The sequence below is a fragment of the Urocitellus parryii genome, chromosome 8 (genome assembly GCF_045843805.1).
Source record: "Urocitellus parryii isolate mUroPar1 chromosome 8, mUroPar1.hap1, whole genome shotgun sequence".
Lineage (NCBI taxonomy): Eukaryota > Metazoa > Chordata > Mammalia > Rodentia > Sciuridae > Urocitellus > Urocitellus parryii.
The window spans coordinates 95,375,527-95,394,262 of record NC_135538.1 but is presented as its reverse complement, the minus strand read 5'-3'; the positions used below and the strand labels follow the sequence as shown (position 1 = coordinate 95,394,262).

At 36.7% G+C, this 18,736-nt stretch overlaps 1 protein-coding gene across 5 annotated transcripts in view; it reads right to left on the bottom strand.

Moving 5' to 3' along the window:
• Dst (dystonin) overlaps positions 1-18,736 on the bottom strand; it is a 334,297-nt gene that overhangs the window by 242,053 nt on the left and 73,508 nt on the right. For all 5 annotated transcript variants that reach the window (XM_026398944.2, XM_077801782.1, XM_077801781.1 and 2 more), the window contains exon 2: positions 5,563-5,624. In XM_026398944.2, the coding sequence (XP_026254729.2) occupies positions 5,563-5,624 (62 nt within the window). The remainder of the gene's footprint in view (positions 1-5,562; positions 5,625-18,736) is intronic.

Here is an 18,736-nt window from a genome sequence, read left to right as displayed (position 1 = left end):
AACTGCTCACCAACAAATATAAGTCTCACCTAACCAGTCTCTTTTCTTTAAACAAATGGACTTTCAGCTCTGATAAATATAAAATAACACCATATTAGATTATTTTCTGGAGAAAAAGTTATATTTTTAAAATCCTAACCAAATATTTTAAGGAAATAGAATCTTTACACACAGAGATGTAACTTTAAAAATCATTTCAAAGCTCTGCTATGTTTACTTTTCTCAGCCATATAAACTTTTACAAGTTGACTATGCTAGAATCATCCCTGGGCACTCACTAAGTGCTATTTTACAGCTGCAGAAATCCTAACTTCCTAAGTCACAAGAATTAATAAACAAATAGTTGAAACTGTAAGGAAGAGAAAAGCAAACAAAATTTCATGGCCCAGGGGAATGTGCAGTAGATCTGTAACATATCACAGTGCTCAAGGAAATCCAACAGTGGACACAATGCTCCCCTCACATTCAGATGCTCACTTCTTGACTTCTAGTGGCAAGCCTCCCCTCAGTTACAGTAGGGAACCAAAGGGGATGATGTGGAAGATGCCTTGCAAAGTGGGAGGACAGAAGCTGCCAACCTTTCAGAATGACAGGCCTTTGCTAACTCCCCTTGTACGAGGAAGGTGTGGGAGAGCAGAAGAAGCAAAAAAGATTGAAGGCCACATCAATCCTTAAAGTCTGGGAGTGGAAGGCAGAGAGAGAGAAAGGAACCACTAAGGATCACCTCCAGTAAGCAACTGTCAGTGCCCCAGCAGGACTCTAGGGCATGGAGCACACAGACTACTCTACCTCCTCAAGAGATGCCAAACCCAAAATTACTGCATTTTCTAAAATGAATGAACTAAAATGGAATGCACTTGAGGTAAAAAGAAGAACATGGATGAGGGAGGTAGAAGAACACTGAAGGCAACTCAGATTCCTTCTACAATTTGATTTAGAGCCACCTGTCAATCACTCTCCTATACCACGAGCTCTCACTTACTGAGAGCTTAACAATGTGCCAAGTCTTGTGTTTTATGCTAATGCTTCATTTCATTTAAATCCTCATGCTACTCTAGCATTACCACCACATTACAGACAGACAAGGGCATAAGAAGGTTAAGTTTACACAAACTTCAAAGCCTGGACACAGCCCCATTTGCTGGACCTTGAAGGTCAGGCTCCTTGAAGGTCAGCAACTTTTGCTGCCTCTCCTGTGCTTGGGCTTACCTGCCACACAGTGGGGAAAAAAACCTTGTAGGAGACATTTTCCTTTCAACAATAATTTGCTCTCAGCACAATATGCTATTTATAAAATGTGGGAAAATCCAGTGAAGAAGGGCCTTTTGGGGATCCAAGTACTCTAAAGGGAATCTCACCATCCAAAGAGGAAGAACAACCAAGAACCGTTCTCCGTGGAGTCACAAGGAGGGTGAAAAGACCAGGCAATATATTAAATGCAATAATATTAAATTAATATTAATAAAATCTAGAAAACACACCCCCAAAACTGCTCTATTATTTCTAAGATGAAGTATACATCCCTAGCCTGGGTCAGTACTCCTGGCATTACATGAAGCCAAGCAGTCTCCTGACCCTGGGACCATCCCAGTGTACAACTCCAGGGCTATGAGGAAGCACCCCTCCTGTACAAAGCACCCCTTTAAACTTCTCAATTGTCCCTTGCCTTCTCACCTTTCTCCTTTAAACTCCTTCCCCCCTCTTCTTTAAAATATGCTGTAAGAGGCTAGCGTTGTGGCTCAGCAGTATAATGCTTGTCTAGCACGTGCAAGGCCCTGGGTTCGATCCTCAGCACAACATAACATCAATAAATAAAATAAAGGTATTGTGTCAAACTACAACTATAAATAAATATTTTTAAAAATAAAGTAGGCTGTAAGGACTACTTGTGACTACATTTAAAACAAGACAAGGGAAGCCCAGTGCAGTGGCACATGCCTATAATCCAAGAGACTCAGGAGGCTGAGGCAGGAGGATTGCAAGCTCAAGGCCAGCCTCAACAATTTAGCAACACTGTCTCAAATTTTTTAAAAAAGGAAAAGGGCTGGGGATGTAGGTCAGTGGTAAAGCACCCCTAGGTTCAATTCTTAATACCAAAAAAATAAAATAAACAGACAAGATATAGAATACACACAAAAATATTCAGATTTTATCTGAATGGTTTTATTCCAGATTTCTTCTCTTTATTCATCAATAACTCTCTCATTTTTATTAATTAATTTTTCATGGCCAGACTTTCCCTTAACATTTATATAACATGATTCTATTTTTATTAAACTCTTCAAATAACTACTTTCCACTAATTGAAAGGAATGTCGCTGGGTAAGAAAGACATGGGACTTACCCTCCCTTCCCTGTTGTCCCTGAATAAGTATTTCTCATGAAGATAAAAGAAAACCAACAGAGAAATATTTTCCTAATATTAAGATTCTTAACCAAAATTCACCTTCGTACTTTTTAATCTCCCACTAATTGGATGACTGCCAATGGCCACCTAAAACAAAAGTGTTTTTTTCTTTTTTTTTTTTTTCTTTTTGGTACCAGGGATTGAACTCAGGAGTACTCGACCACTGAGCCACATCCCCAGCCCTATTTTGTATTTTATTTAGAGACAGAATCTCACTGAGTTGCTTAGTGCCTCAGAGTTGCTGAGGCCAGCTTTGAACTCTGGATTCTCCTGTCTCAGCCTCCCAGGCTGCTGAGATTACAGGCCTGCACCACTGTGCCCAGAATCAAGATTTCTTTTAGTGAGATGAGGCTGATTACTCATTCAGTAGAACATTCTTCTCAACAACTCTCAGGTCAAACATGGAAAAGATCACATCATGACTAAACTGTCTCTGATTAACTAATTAAAAAAAAAATTTAAAAAAACCCTTAACACCCAGTGTCCTACCATGTTTGGAAATATTAAATTATTTCTCTTCTCTTTAGGATTAATAATGCAACAACTTCTAGATAAAAGAAAAAAAGATTAAAAGGCTATGTTCTGACATTCTGGAGTTCTGTGTAAAAATTTCAGTGTAAAACTCTATGGATTAGAAAAAAGGTCTACTTTGAGCTGACAGTAAAAACAGAACAAAAATGGGAGCCAGTCTAGGGCTGGGATTGTAGCTCAGTGATAAAGCACTCATCTCGAATGTGTGAGGCACTGGGTTCAATCTTCAGAACCACATAAAAAAATGAATAAAATAAAGGTATACTGTGTCCATCTGAATCTAAAAAAGATTTAAAAATTTTTAAAAACTACACTGTCTAGCTTTCCACTCCCCAAAGTCATTTATTAATTCGATATAGGGTAATTTTATTTTTATTTGATCTGCTTCATTTTGCTTTTGGTGCTAGGATTGAATCCAAGGAATCATGCATACGACCTGGTGCTCAACTACAGAACTATACCCCTAGCCAACAGTTAAAACTCTCACCTCTAACAGACTCTAAGAAATAAACAAACCAGTTTGATTTGGCAGCAGGTTACACTGGCATCTATCTATTGGCTATTGGATCTAAAATACTAATTTTTTTTTCAATTCTTACTGTATTACAGCAGAATTAAGTCTTAAATCTTTGAGATCTATCATAAATACACACATGAAGGTTATATATTCTAGGTAAATCCAAATTTGAACCCTTGCTGCCTGATTCTACAGGTTGTGTATGACTACTAAATTAACCCTGGAGGGTTGCTGGAAGGAGTAAATGATTTAATGTATGTAATGTATATTACACATAATGTAAGTATTCTTTCCAAGAACATTGATGGGCCCTAAAAATTAGTAATATGGCCTCTGTTCTAAACCACTCAATTGGTATTTTGATATTTTTAACAAAGGCAGTCTCCTTAAACTGAATCATCCAATTCATCCTAAGATGAATGGCCAGTTCAACATCCCTGGTCCATAGTATGTTCATAGTAGGCCCTAAATATATCTGTCTAGTACCTCTAGTACCCATAATGGACCATATTTGCACTTTTACTTCTCTCTGGTGTTCACAGTCAGCAACTGCAACTTGATTACTAACTTTTAAACCTCAAGTAGCTATGCTGTAGAAGATGCAGGGCAATCCTCTATACCCCACCTACCTGTTCAGTCCCCAGCAAGCCACAAATACAAAGACTACAGCAAGCCACAAATACAAAGACTACTAGACTAGCAGCAGCCACAGAAGCCTATCTTCCTCAAAGAGCTAGCCACCTAGAGATGAGAAAATCCTGTCGAAGGTTTCAGCTCCAAAGTCCCACACCCTAAACCTTAGCCTGCACAGGCTCCATCTCTGTCCTACCTCATGGAAAAGGGTCCGTTTTACACCAGTGCATGGTACATGCAGAATGATACAAAGGTTTGGGAGACGGCAGGTGAATGCTGACATCCTTCATAAGAATTCATGATATATTTCTTCACAAAAGCATCACTAAGCGGGTCTCAACCTTTTATCTCTTGTCAACACACTAGAAGATTTAGCTCCCAGCATTAACAGAAGTTCCCTACAGAAGTGATTCTCAACTAAGGAGTAGGTGACATGCCCTCTCTGAGGGACGCTAACAGAATTTGAGAAATGGGTTATGTTGAGTGATGAAAGAGACAGGAACTGACATGTCTCTCAGGTAATATTGACATGCTCCTAAAATAAAAATCACTCTTATAGAAGGTGATTAGATCCTATTACATTACTGGCACCATTCATAAGTTATATGATAGTTTAGATTAGCAAGCCTACAAATCTTATCTAAGAATACAATCACATTTAAAATAATGTTTCTTTGTGAGAAAATTCTTTCAACGCAGAAATACTATTTTCAATTTCGTGGCTGTCCATAAAAAAATGGAGGGAAAAAATTGACCAACAGTTAATTGTGAAATTCTAAGAATTTCTTACCTGAGAATTCAGAAAGGCATTAGTGGAGTCCAAAAGCTCCATGAAATGGTATGCAAATTTTGTGCACATGTGTATTTTTCTGCAGAGCTTATATATCAGATTCTCAAAGTGACCAATGGCATACAAATATATCTTCATTTAAGAACCACAACTATTATTAACTGCCTCACAGGCAGAGAAATGGAGACGTAAGACCAATGCCTGGGTTTACTAAGTGCAAGAAGCAAAACTAGTCTAGACCTGTACTTCTACAATCCAATTCTTTTCTCATCTAACTCTCTGCTAACCACTTAAATCTTATCCCAGAACTTGAATCCTGAGAGAGAGAGAGAGAGAGAGAGAGAGAGAAATCTTACTAGAAATGCAACTTTTTTGTGCTTTAACATATAAATATTTACAGATTTCTTAAACTGAAGAGATTTTTTTTGAGTCCAGTAATAGTAGGTTTTACTAATGTCACAGAAAGCACTGTAATCAGTGGGTACTTTTCTTCCCACTTCCATCATTACCCATAAGCCACAAACCAAATAATTACAGATCCCTGAAATGTATGTGAAATGCTCTAGAATTTAAATTCTCAAGTTGATACTCAAAAGCTATGCTTCAAACCTATACAATCAATTACTGCCTAATAAACTGGAGTATGCAAAACAATTCCAAGATATGAAAGAAATAAAAACTGACCTTCATGAGATGCTGATTTATCCATTTTGTAAATGTTTTCTTCTGAACTTTGTCCCGTTCATCTGAAAGATTAAAATAAGGTATAAGGTTGATAAGATCTATGCAAAAGACACTTTGTGATCATGCATATAAATGAAAATAGGATATCCAAGAGATATTGCTCAGTGCATTCAAATTTTCTTATTAAATGTTGGCAACTTCAGGCCATCTGCAAGAAAGCGTTAAAGGGCTATTTGTGAGATGGTCTCTTCAATGTTGTATGTGCCAGCATTAGTCCATTACAACTGCCCCTCAGTTGTACAACCCTAACTCCATCACATCCACCAGCACAAAGATGACTCTAAAAATGCTGCCGGCTTCAAGTAAGCCCTTGCACTGAACTTTTCAAAGTATTTTAACACATTCATATCCTATTTGCTCTTTGCAACCATAAGCAGGAGAGTAGATATTGTCATCCCCATTTTACAGAAGAAACCAAGTCTCTGATTTGTCCACAATTATCCAGAAAATGGTTTAAAGTCTTATTAAGGGCTAGGGATATAGCTCAGTTGATAGAGTGCTTTGCCTCACATGCACAAGACCCTGGGTTCAATCCCTAGCATCACAAAAAAAAAAAAAAAAAAAAAAAAAAAAAAAAAAAAGTCTTCTTAAAAGGCAAGACCTAGCCTAGCTGGGCACAGTGGTGCATCCCTGTAATCCCAGCAGCTCTGGAGGCTGAAGCAGGAGAATGGCAAATTCAAAGCCAGCCTCAGCAATGGCGAGGTGCTAAGCAACTCAGTGAGACCCTGTATCTAAATAAAATATTAAATAGGACTGGGGATGTGGCTCAGTGGTTGAGTGGTGTTGATTTCAATCCCTGGGACCCTCGCTACCCAGCCCCCTCACCCCCCTCACTCCCCCACCCCCGTAAAAGGCAAGACTTAAATTCAGATCCTTTGGCTTGAAGTGGGCTCTGGCTTATTTATGCTACTCCTAGAGTCCCTGTGTTGAAATGTTTGGTAACAAAGAAACACTACGACTAAGTAGTGAAAGGAAAGAGATCCTGCCCAGTGCAGAGAAGAGTAAGAGAAGGCTTCTTATGCTTTAGGAAGAAAGAACAATCGAAATACTCTGATACATCAAGTAATTATTTCAAAGGAGAATCAAACTCTTCCAGCACTTAGAACTAACTTGCAAAACTACACTACCCTCTCCCTCCCCACTTCTAGGCAGCACTCCCTACCTTCTGTGTCCTTCCCTCCTCCTTCTTGCATCTGGGAATACCCTTCTTTTCCCAGGTCACCTTTTTTCCTGTCTCACTACCATTCAGCTCTTCTCCAACCTTTCCTTGGGGATAAGACAAACCTTGCTCTCCTTCTTTACCTCTTTACCTCTTCATTCTTTATCCCTGAACCTCCTTAAACTGCAGTAGAACTAAGCTTGTTTTTGTTGTTGTTGTAATAGTTTTTGTTTGTTTGAAAATGCTTGTCCTGTTTATTAAAGGTATCTATGCTCCCTACAATAACTTAAACATAAGCAAAAATATAAGACAAATTAACTGATATTTATGAGACACAGATCATTAGTATAAGATCAATAATTTATTTAAGATCAACATCTTAATATGCAAGTGAGCAAAAGAAGATAGGTAATCCATTTTTTAAAATCTGCTAGGCACAGTAGCACACAACTATAATCCCAACTACTTGGGAGACCTAGGTGGGAAGGTCACACATTGAAGCCTGAGCAAAACAGGGAGGGCTTTTCTCAAAAAAAGCGGATGGGGAGGGCTAGACACAGCTAACATTGAAAACCAGAGCTGCAGACATGTGAGTTCTTGGCAGTGCTGCTCTAGAAGAAGGTTATCAATGAGTACTGCTCTAGACCAATTTGACAATGTAGATCAAAGACCTTAAAAACATATATACCCTTTTCCAGCAAGTCTACTTCTAGAACTTATCCTAAAGTTATAATCATGGAATGTACAAATACAAGTATAAAAATGTAAATCAAAGCATTTAGAATAGCAAAATAAAAGTTTTGAAAAAACATAAATGCTCCATGATAAGGAAACTGTTGAAGAAACTTTAGTAAAGCGATCCAATCATTTGTCCAATATTTTACAAAGCTATTCAAAGATGGCATGTTGCTGTTTTCCTCCATTTTAATGCCAACATGCAGCTTGTAATTTCATAAGCCTTTCTGCAAAGTACCCCCTTGAAACCCTTCCATTTCCTATCACTGACAGAGAGAAACAAAAAGATAACCTAAATATAACCTATTATTTGATTCTGCCTGTAACAAACACTTTTTCAGTAACCAACCATCTAGTCTTCTTCTTTACTTATTATCTAATATTACAAAATTGGAGAGGGAGTTTCAGAAAGCAGATCCAGAGGTGGAAGCTTGCTATTTCTGAATATGAATGCTTCAAATTTATGCCAAAATTGTTATATTTGCCTGAATCCAAATGAAAATCTCAATAAAAATAACTACTATGACAACAATGATATTGATAATTGTTAACCAATATTATCTTCCACAAAATATTTACCAATTACTCTGTTGGCCCTTTAGAGTACCATCTACAGTTTCTTCTTTTCTACTATATACTAAATGCCACAATGTTTTTATGTGCCCCAATAAAAGATACCCATGATATGAATTATGCTTCAGAAAGGGCATAATTCAACTCAGGAAAACAATGCAGAATTACTTGTATTTGTAACACGGTAGCTTATAAGGCTACATATCTTGAAGTAATAATTGTGTCTTAAATGTCTATTATCCTTGCTATTCCTAAAAAGTTCAGAAAGAATCTCAATTATAAGCAAAAATATAAATATAACATAGGTTCTAGTACATTAGGCAAGAACAAAGCAAGAGGAAAAGATCTACCAATCTACCTCACTGATAAATGCAGATTTACTTCCCTCATTTTCTCACTCATTCATTCTAAGCTTTCATCAGGTCCTTTGATGAGCCCAGTGCCATTGTGGTACTGGAACCACCAGGCTGGAGAGGAACAGCATTGGCCAGGACCTCTGAAGATCATCACCTAGAGGAACCTCTTACAGGAAGGCAGTGTGACACACACTCCAACTGAGAAAAGGACACAGCCCTCACCACATAGGTAAGCACGAAAGGGAAGAAGGTCCAGGGCACAGGGGCAGGGCTTGAAGGAGAGAAAGCAGTTTAGCCAGACACCCCTGTACAGATTTCTCCACCAAAGTTCTATGATCCCTTCTGCAGTTGCTTCCAACAACTTGGGCTGCAACAGTACCCAAAGACACTGTCATCTTTCAACCAGAAGTGTTGAACACACCTAACTCACACACAAGGAGCTGGAATATGGCCTGTATGTGAAGTGAACTTTGGACAAGTGATTGCAAACAATGGAAGCTATGTGCCAGACTAGCACTCATATCACAATCCCAGCAGTACTTTTCTATGCCTTCAGCAAAAAGGAAACAGAAACAAGAAAAAGCTATTTCTTAGGTAGTAGTCATATTATTCACATCCAATTAACAATCTAGAACCCTAAGGTGAAATCCTCAGGGAGGAAAAAGGTCATTAAAATATTTAATAAAAAATCTTTTTAATTCAAGAATAAACAGCTTCCATATCAAGTTATCATTAAGATATTCCTGTAACTGCCCTCCAGTTTTTTTTATTCATTTATTTATTTTTATGCAGTGCTAAGGATTGAACCCAGTGTCTCACACATGCCATGCAAGCATTTTGCCACTGAGTTACAACCCCAGCCCCCAAATTTTTATTAATTTATTTAACCATTACATAATAAAGTGAGCTTTTACAAACATATTCCATTCCATTAAACTTAATATACCATATATATTATATGAACTCTACCTTCTTGAGTAAAAAATGGTTATTTTTTTATTATTTTCCAAGTTAATAAAAACCAGGACTATACTTTAAGGAACATGAAGAAGCAGAACATAGGTTCTAAAGATGGACAGGCTAATTTCTGACCCATGTGGTATATCAAGAAAAATGATTTAATCAAATTATTTACCTCCCAGCACAGAAGAAAGATTCACTTACATAACAAAACTATAAAAAGTTCTTTTGATTTGATGTTTTGATGTGGTTGTTGTTGCTAGAGGTTCAAAAAGCACTGCTGAAAACTGAGATGATGCTAACCACGTGGCAGGCAACAGGTAATACTGGGAATTACTATCCACAATTAAAGCACATGATCCAGGTACAAAGACTGAGTTAACACACACATACCACATTGTAGCAGCAAATCCTGTTATTGTTTTCTGACAGTAAAAACCTAAACCTTGTCTTTTAAATCTGATAAGCAAGATGAGTGTCATTCAAGAACCAGGGGAGGCTCTATAACACTAGAATGTCACTGTAACTCACAACAATGTGAGAAGAATTAAGGTGGACTTTCAGGTTTTTAGCTTTCCTCAAGAGACCAATTTAGAATCAGGGAAAAGATTAACCCTGGGAGGATTCTGTGATTTTACCACTTTCCATACGCATTATTTCAAAAGGGAGTAGGCTAGATTACACCATCTAATTTTCCTATTACAAGTCTCACAGTGAGACTTTATTTCTTTTCAGTCAGGGATGTCTAACACCAAGATTGATATTTAGGGCAAGGCTGCTGCTATGACAGCAAAACAGGGAAAGTTATCCCTGAGCTCTTAACCAATTCCACTGGTTTTTCAGACTCTCCATTTATTATTATGAAGTTTTATAACATTCCTGTTTGAAAACTTGTCATTTGTACAGTAAGTTTTAAATGAACACATACATTTATACTGACCTTTTAAGTTCATTATAGCTGAAAATATATAACAATACTGAATTCAAACAATGAATTTAGGGAGAAAAGAATATAAATATGTATATAAATACCTATAAAGAGAACAGATTATTATAACCTACACTTACTCTACTTCAACAAAATCCATTCAAAGCTAAATGCACTCAGTATCTCACAACAACAAATATTGATATTATATAAAGGCATATTTTGTATATAACAACAGAAAGGAAATTCTCTCCAGACAGCCTCAGAAGTTGTCAGGATCCAAACTTCTTAAAGGTGCTGGGTCTCAACTTCTGCCAGGCAAACCAAAGCAGGTAGTGCAACTTTCCTTTCCCAGTTCTGACAACATGAAAGTGGCATTAAGCTGAAACTACTAACCCATACAGCACATCAGTCCCACCAGCTTTTCGTTCCAGTCTTGATCATTTCTCACAAGCTGCCCCATCATTCTGTGGTAAATCCGGGCAACAGTTTCCCAAACTCTCTTCGTACAAGCTCGGATGTGTCAGTCCTGCTAACTTTCATGTAGAAAGGAAAACACTGACTAGACACTCCCACTAGCAAGCTGAAAACTAGACAACACCCCCTTCTAAGCAAACATCAGCAAAGCCAGGCTCCTTTACTATTTTGTAGGGGATACATGTAACAACTACTATGACAAAGAAACTAAATTTTATGTTATTTCTCCTTTTATTCTTAAGCTGTTTATAAGAAATCACTTTTAAAAGAAAGTTTTAATTTTTTTTTTTTTTTTTTTTTTTTTTTTTTTGCCATGAGGCAAACCAATAGGATGTTGGATTTTATAGCTGAACTAACTCATCACATTCTCTCTTTTAACACCCCAGGCAGAATTCCCTTGCAATAAAAGACAACGCCGAGCCCAACTTGTTTCACAGATCCCTGATATGTGTGCTATGAAAGTGATTTGGGAAGCTCACCTTTATGGGCTAAACATGGTTCAGGAAAAACCACTATCAAATATTTATGTATGGATACTTCATGGATAAGTTTTCTCTTTTTTAATATTTATTTTTTTAGTTGTAGATGGACACAATACAATTTTTTTAAATTTTTTATTTTATTTTTATGTGGTGCTGAGGATCGAACCCAGGGCCTCACATGTGCTAGGCAAGCACTCTACCGCTGAGCCACAACTCCAGCCCCCATGGATAAGTTTTCATTTGAATCTTACAACAATTCTGAGTTTGGTGGTATGGTGAAAATTAAAGCTGAGAAAACCAGAGTTTAGAATCATGAAAAGCCAGGCTCAGTGGTGTATACACCTATAATCCCAACTACTTGGGGGGCTAAGGCAGGAGGATAGTGAATTCAAGGCCAGCTCAGACAACATAGTGAGAACTATGGGAAGGAAGGAAGAGAGGGTGGAAGGGAGGGGGAGTGCTAAAACTCTACTGCCTAAAAGAAATCTTAAATCTCATTCTAAAACCCATTTGTTCTCTATATCAAGCAATAGAACCACTAATTGAATAATGTAAGAAAAAAACAGGAACCTGCAATTTGAGACCTTCACGTCTGGATGGGAATCAATATATCGAGAATGCCAAGACATGAGAACCCTTGTTCTGAACAAGCAAAAGACCAAGCACCTTTAGCATTCCTATGTTTATTTAAAACATCAGAAAAATAGAAACTATTTTCCTGCATAGAAACTATGCAAACAACAAATCCAAAACAACAAATAAAAATTATCATTATTTATTTAAAGCAAAAGGAAGACAGTAAATTTGATCATGCCAAGGGAAGACATCAAAAGCCTGCTAGATTAAGTTTCTAATATGCTTTGAAACATATAATGTCTAACTCTATCCTAAATAGAATAGATTGAAAAAATCATATTAGCTGCTAAGAAATTCAAAGCACCTACTTAGTAAATATTCCTTCTCTCTCCTTTTCCAATTATCTTTATTTGTTCTATAGGCACTGCCTCCACTACAGAAAAGTCTCAGCCTGCCTATTTCTCAGGATTATAATAGCAAACACTTAAGAGCATTTAATATTTGCAGTTGTTATCCATCATATATACATACAACACATGTACACTGCACCCAGTTCTCATAATAACCCCACAAGACTATACCCATTTTTGTGATAAAGAAACTGAGATGCTCAGAGGTTAAACAACTTGCCAGGGATCACAAAGATACTAAGGGCAAGAGACGTCATTTCCAAAAGCATACTTAATATTCTAAGTTTGTACTGGATAACAAAATTCAAGCTTTAAAATAAATAAATAAATAAATAGACAGAAAGGTAGGTAGGTAGATAGATAGATAGATAGATAGATAGATAGATATGAAAGCTGGCCAAATCATCTATGGCATGGATACAAAAAGATGTAATTGACCTTGTGTAGATCATTGACTGTAATGAGTAGAAGGAGAAGAACCACAGTGTCTTACTATAAGAGGTTACAGCAGAATTTAAGATAGGAAGATTTCTGAATTAATAAGAATCTGGTTTGGGCTGGGGATGTGGCTCAAGTGGTAGCGTGCTCGCCTGGCATGCACGAGGCACTGGGTTTGATCCTTAGTACCACATAAAAATAAAGATATTATGTCCACCTAAAGCTAAAAAATAAATTTAAAAAAAAAGAATCTGGTTTGAATTTCATTTTATTTATTTGCAATGCTGGAATCAAATTTTATTTTTATTATAATTTTTAAACTGACATATAAAAATTACACATATTTGGGGGATACTGTGTGATGTTTCAATACATGTACACAATGTATAATGTTCAAATTAGGGTAAGCATATCTCCTCAAACATTTAGCATTTCTTTATAATGGAAACATTCAAAATCCTTGCCAGGCACAGTGGCACATACCTGTAATTACAGCAGCTCAGGAGGCTGAAGCAGGAGGATTCCAAATTCAAAGACTCAGCAACTTAGTGACACCCTAAGCAACTTAGCAGAATTTAAGATAGGGAGATTTCTGAATTAGTAAGAATCTAGTGTGAATTTTATTTTATTTTATTTTTGCATTGCTGGGATTAAACCCAAGCAACCTAGTAAGACCCTGTCTCTAAATAAAAAAGATTATATAAAAGTGCTGAGGATATGGCTCAGGGGTTCAATCCCCAATACCAAAACAAATTTTTTTAAAGTTTAAATCCTTTATTCCACCTTCTTTGAAACATTTATATTATCGTTATCCAGAGCGGCCTTACTGTGCAATAGTGTACTGTGACTTATATTTACTTAGCTGTAACTTAGTACCTATTGACCAACTCTTCCATCTCTTTCCCTCCTTCCTACTCTTCCCAACATCTGAAAACTATTATTCCTCTCTCAACTTCTATGAGATCAACTGTTTTAGATTCCATGTTTGAGTGAGATCATGTGTCCTGCTGTACCTTATTTCACTTAACATACTACCTTCTTCCAGTTCCCTTCATGTTGTCACAAAAGATAGGATTTTGTCCCTTTTTACAGCTGAACTATATTTCAAAGTATACACATTTTCCTTATCCATCTGTCAGTTGATGGACACTTAGGTTAATAACATTTCTTGGTGATAGTGAGACATGAATTTTAAAAGATCAAGCAACACTTTTAAAAGGTTCTATCTTGAAAGAGAGATCAAGAAAAGAAGCTGGCCACAGTAGCATATGCCTGTAATCCCAGCAATTTGGGAGGCTAAGACTGGAGGAACACAAGTTCAAGGCCAGCCTCAGCAACTTAGTGAGATCCTGTCTCAAAACACAAAAAAAAAAAAAAAAAAAAAAAAGAAAAGAAAAGAAAAGGGATGGGGATGTAGCTCAGTGGTAGAGTGCCCTGGGTTCAATCCTCAGTCCTGCGGGGATAGGAGAAGAAAATAAGAAGAGTTGGTGTTGTGTAGAAAAAAAAAATATGTGGAAGGGGGTCTAATTATGTTTTCACTCCTAATAATAATTCTGTAGTATAACACAGTAACTACTGCAACTGAACAACTGTCAGACTTCTACAGAAGAAAAAAAAAAGTAACTGGAAAAGGAGGATCAGTATGAAGTCCAGTTCTTAAAACCAACAGACAATGCAGGTAACTGGTGAAGCGGAAGCTAGTGAGAATAGATAGAGGGGCCACGCATGGCCACCCCACCCTGCACACCAAGCCCACACCACCTGTGAGCTAGCAGCCTTCACCCAGTCCTCACCTAACAACGTGGCCACACCTCCCTGGCCCACCTAACTCTACAGCCTCAGCCAACCTGACCTGTGACTGGAGGTTGCTGCTGCCCTGTTGAGGTAACGGGTATGAGAAAGGGGATTTCCATTCCCATTTCAATTGAAAAATCCTACCAAATATTCCCATAGAAACATTGTTATGGTTTATGTCTATCAGTATTGAACTACAATTGATGTTCTTGTTCCACATAATCCAACTTTGCTCCACTGGTCTATGAGACTCACCTATATGGGATTACAGACTTAAAAGAAGCTACACGACATCTTAACATAGCATAAAAAGATTGGCTCTTTCTTATATAGTGGTTTTATCAATTTAAATTCTCAATGTTGGTTTTTGTTTTATAACCACTATTTGTTAGGATTTGAATCTAAACAAAATTAATATTGATTTCCTGACCAGGGCATAATCGATCTAAGCCTCTGTGCTAGATACCAAGTATGGTTAAAAACCATACTTAAAAGGGAATGCTTGATATATTTAAACTACAGTCTTCATATAGAAGCTCTTTACATTTTCAAAAACCCTTAGTCACTCTGCTAAAAACAAACAAACAAAAAAAACTAGAAGAAGCTTAAAGAACTTTCAAGATAAGCTTGAAACTAACAATGTATCTCAAACATACAGCTATAATAAAATCTCCAGATTCATACTACCTGACAATACATGAAGAAATTATACAGCATTAGAAATGAGAAAAATTGTTAAACAGAATCATTAGAGGAAAATACATAAAAGCATGTTTTAAAAATAGTTGAGTAGGAAATCTGTTTCAAAACAAGTTACCCCATTTAAAAAAATAAAAAAACAACTGAACATATGAAGGCTAACAAGTTTGACAAACCCCTGATATAAAAGCAGACACTATAAACAAAGTTTTTATTTGAAAACTAACTGAAAGAAAATACCTAATACATAAATAACATACATCAGGAATATATACTAAATAGATGACTAAATCCTATTTTAAAAAAGTAGAGTTCCCCCTAAACAAATGGTATGAATACATAAATCAGAGGAGACATGCAAATGACCAATAAAGATATGAGGAATAATCAATCATCCTTCTTATCAAGAAAAGCAAATGATTTCATATTGCCATAAATATATAAGAATGATAACATCTAATGCAGAGAAATAGGTAGTCCCAAACTACCATAATGTGGATATAGAAAATGGCAAAGACTTTTCTGAGGGCAATATGACAGTATCCATTATAAAGAGAAAATGCATATACTTTCTGAACTACTAATTCTACTTGTAAAAAACAGTAAGAAAATACTTGTGTGTATACGAATAGCACAGAAGGATGTTTACCGTAGCAAAATATTTGAAGCAAGTTAAATGTCTGTAAATAGTGAAACGAGATGAATTACAGTTCACTCATCCTACAGAATTTTAATAAAAGAAAATCTGCACATAGTGACAGGAAAAAGATTTTCTAGACACATACTTAAGTGACAAAATAAAAAATAAAAATTATATATAAAAGATGCATATCATGAGAAAGATCAGTTCCATAGAACCTGGAAGGAGAGGGCTTAGAATGGTATCACTCATATTTCATTTGGGATGTTTCTAGATTAAGTGATTCTTGTGCAAGGAGGATGTCTTTGTGTATGACTATTAACAGTAAATTCGAGGGCAAGAGTGTTTTAAGTTCATTTATTTGTTTAGGTATTGAATACTCCACTAGACTCTTCTAGGAGATGGTGAAAAAGAACTAAGACCCAGGCCAGAATGCCTCCATTCAGGGTGGAAGGAGCCAAGCACTCCAGGTGTGGCTAGGCTTGCTCTTTTGCTGATGGAAAAGGTAAGGGAGGGGAGAGGGGAAGGGCGAGAAGTGGTGAACAAAGGTGGAGGTGCAACTGCTGACAACTTCCTTTGGGGGTGGGTGCTCAGCAGGGAAACAGAAATGATGAGATTGCAGAAAATCTCTGAAAGGAGAATCAGTAACTGAGAACATATTCAAAAATTGCCCTAAGAGGGCTTCCTTATTCAGACTTTAATTGCCATAAAACCAAATGCAGTATGGTTTCACAGGCATTTGTCAAGGATCCAGAAGCAGGCCAAGAATGTGCAAGGTAAGCTGAGATGCAGAACAATGGTAAATCTCTCCCCACAAATGCTTTTTTGTGTCTCTCCTCTCTGCTACTCTCCCTGCCAGCCAAATCAATGATCAGATCCTATGCTTTTCTGCCCTGTAGGTGCAGTTGCTGGGTGGGTAGGGACCAACAGTATTGGTGGCTGAGAACTAAGGTATATATTCTGCCTAAAAAGGAAGTTACTGGTGTCTACTATCAGCACTGATCAAGAATTCAATATAAAACTCCCAGACTCTGTCTTTAATATGCCTTCTACCTATGCATCTTGAAAACCTATGAACATGAAGATACTTCTAATTACCATTATACTGCTACAACATTTAAATACTAAATTTGATCTAATTTCTACTGATCTGCATCACTGTTATGGACAGAAAGTTTCTGAAACTCTTCATCTGTATTACACAAATTTTAAGGAATTGGACTTTTTTTTCAAGTTCACAAAGCCAGCTTTTCTTTTCAGATTCAGAGATCTGGATAAAAACATATCCAAAGTCACACATATCACATAAATTGATGAAAATAAGTTAAATAAACATCATTTCTACATTATTGCTATGAAAGATAAATCTATTACATTTAAATGCCTTGGGGTTTTAAAATCTTTAAATTTGAAAACTTCTGTAATTAAAATTACTACTTACATGTAAGAAAAATAGTTCACTTAAAATTCAAATTAGTACAAAAGTACTCAAAACTAGGACCTCCATCTGGGTGCTGTGGCACATACCTATAACCCCAGTGGCTTAGGAGGCTGAGGCAGGAGGATTGCAAGTTCAATGCCAGCCTCAACAACCCAGTGAGGCCCTAAGAAATTTAGTGAGACCCAGTTTCAAAATAAAAAGGGCTAGGGATGTGGCTCAGTGGTTGAGTGCCTCTGGGTTCAATCCTTGGTATCAAAAGAAACCAAGTGGGACCTCCAAGAGCTCAGATCAGATAAGAATATGAACAAATTACAGTGGATGCATATGATAGCTCAAGTTTTTTTTAACTATATGACTTTCTGATTTCTGAATGAATCCTATTTTCTCTTACTTTTATGCTATTTCCTGCCCCCAACCAATGACGTAACTTACAGTACCTACATCTTGTAAGTTCACTAAATAATTAACTACCTTTAAGACTTCAAAATATAAAGGAACCCACACACACCCCAAACACACCCATGGTTTTACTATCTATGCTGTGTCATTTGATAGACTAAGAAGACAGCTATGAGAGGGATAAAGAACATGACTAAGGAGTCAGCAGGAAGACTAGGAATCTATACAAATTAAGGCTGTAAACCTAGCATCAACACTGGCTAGCACTTTCAGCTAGGGAAAACAACTTAACTTCCATTAATTCAAGTTTCATCATGTGTGAAAAACAGTCACCTTCTTCTTCAGGTACCTTACTAAAAACCTTTCACATAGTATTACTTTACTATAAGCGTTCAATACAATACCATCATATAGGAAAATAGTCCTCACAAATACTACTAGTTTTCTAGTTGCTTTGATCAATAAGGAAACATGTATCAAGTGCCTCCAAAAAATGCCAGTCACTAATCTATGTACTACAGAACTGCACATGATCTCACAATAATCCTACTACTGTATTAAAACACTGTATTTTACCGATTAAACAACAAGTTAAAATAACCCAGAACAGGTTTCTGTAATCCAGTAAGGGAGCAGCAATGCTAAGGTTTGACCCAGGTTCTGTAATGCCTTTTCTATTGTAAGCAATAAGGGTGTCAGATCCTCACAGCCTCTAATATTAAAAAAACTGGGAAAGGATATATGATATATGCTTTTGTTTCTTAGTATACCAATTCCAAAAAAATTTTTTTTTAATTTTTAAAAAGGTCCTTGGCTGTTGAACCCTTAACTGCATAAATTCCTGTATATATAAATTAAATTCTGCTCATGGTGACAGTGTAAATCCATACAAGGACAAAAATAAGAATGTGGCAGTTCTAGCCTTTCACTGGTACCAGACTATTAGGTTTCTGCATAATGAACTGCTCTGATTCTGTTTACCCTGAATATAATCAAAGTCTTTCTAGATAAGTATCAACAGGTACCATGTCACCATGTCACCATGAC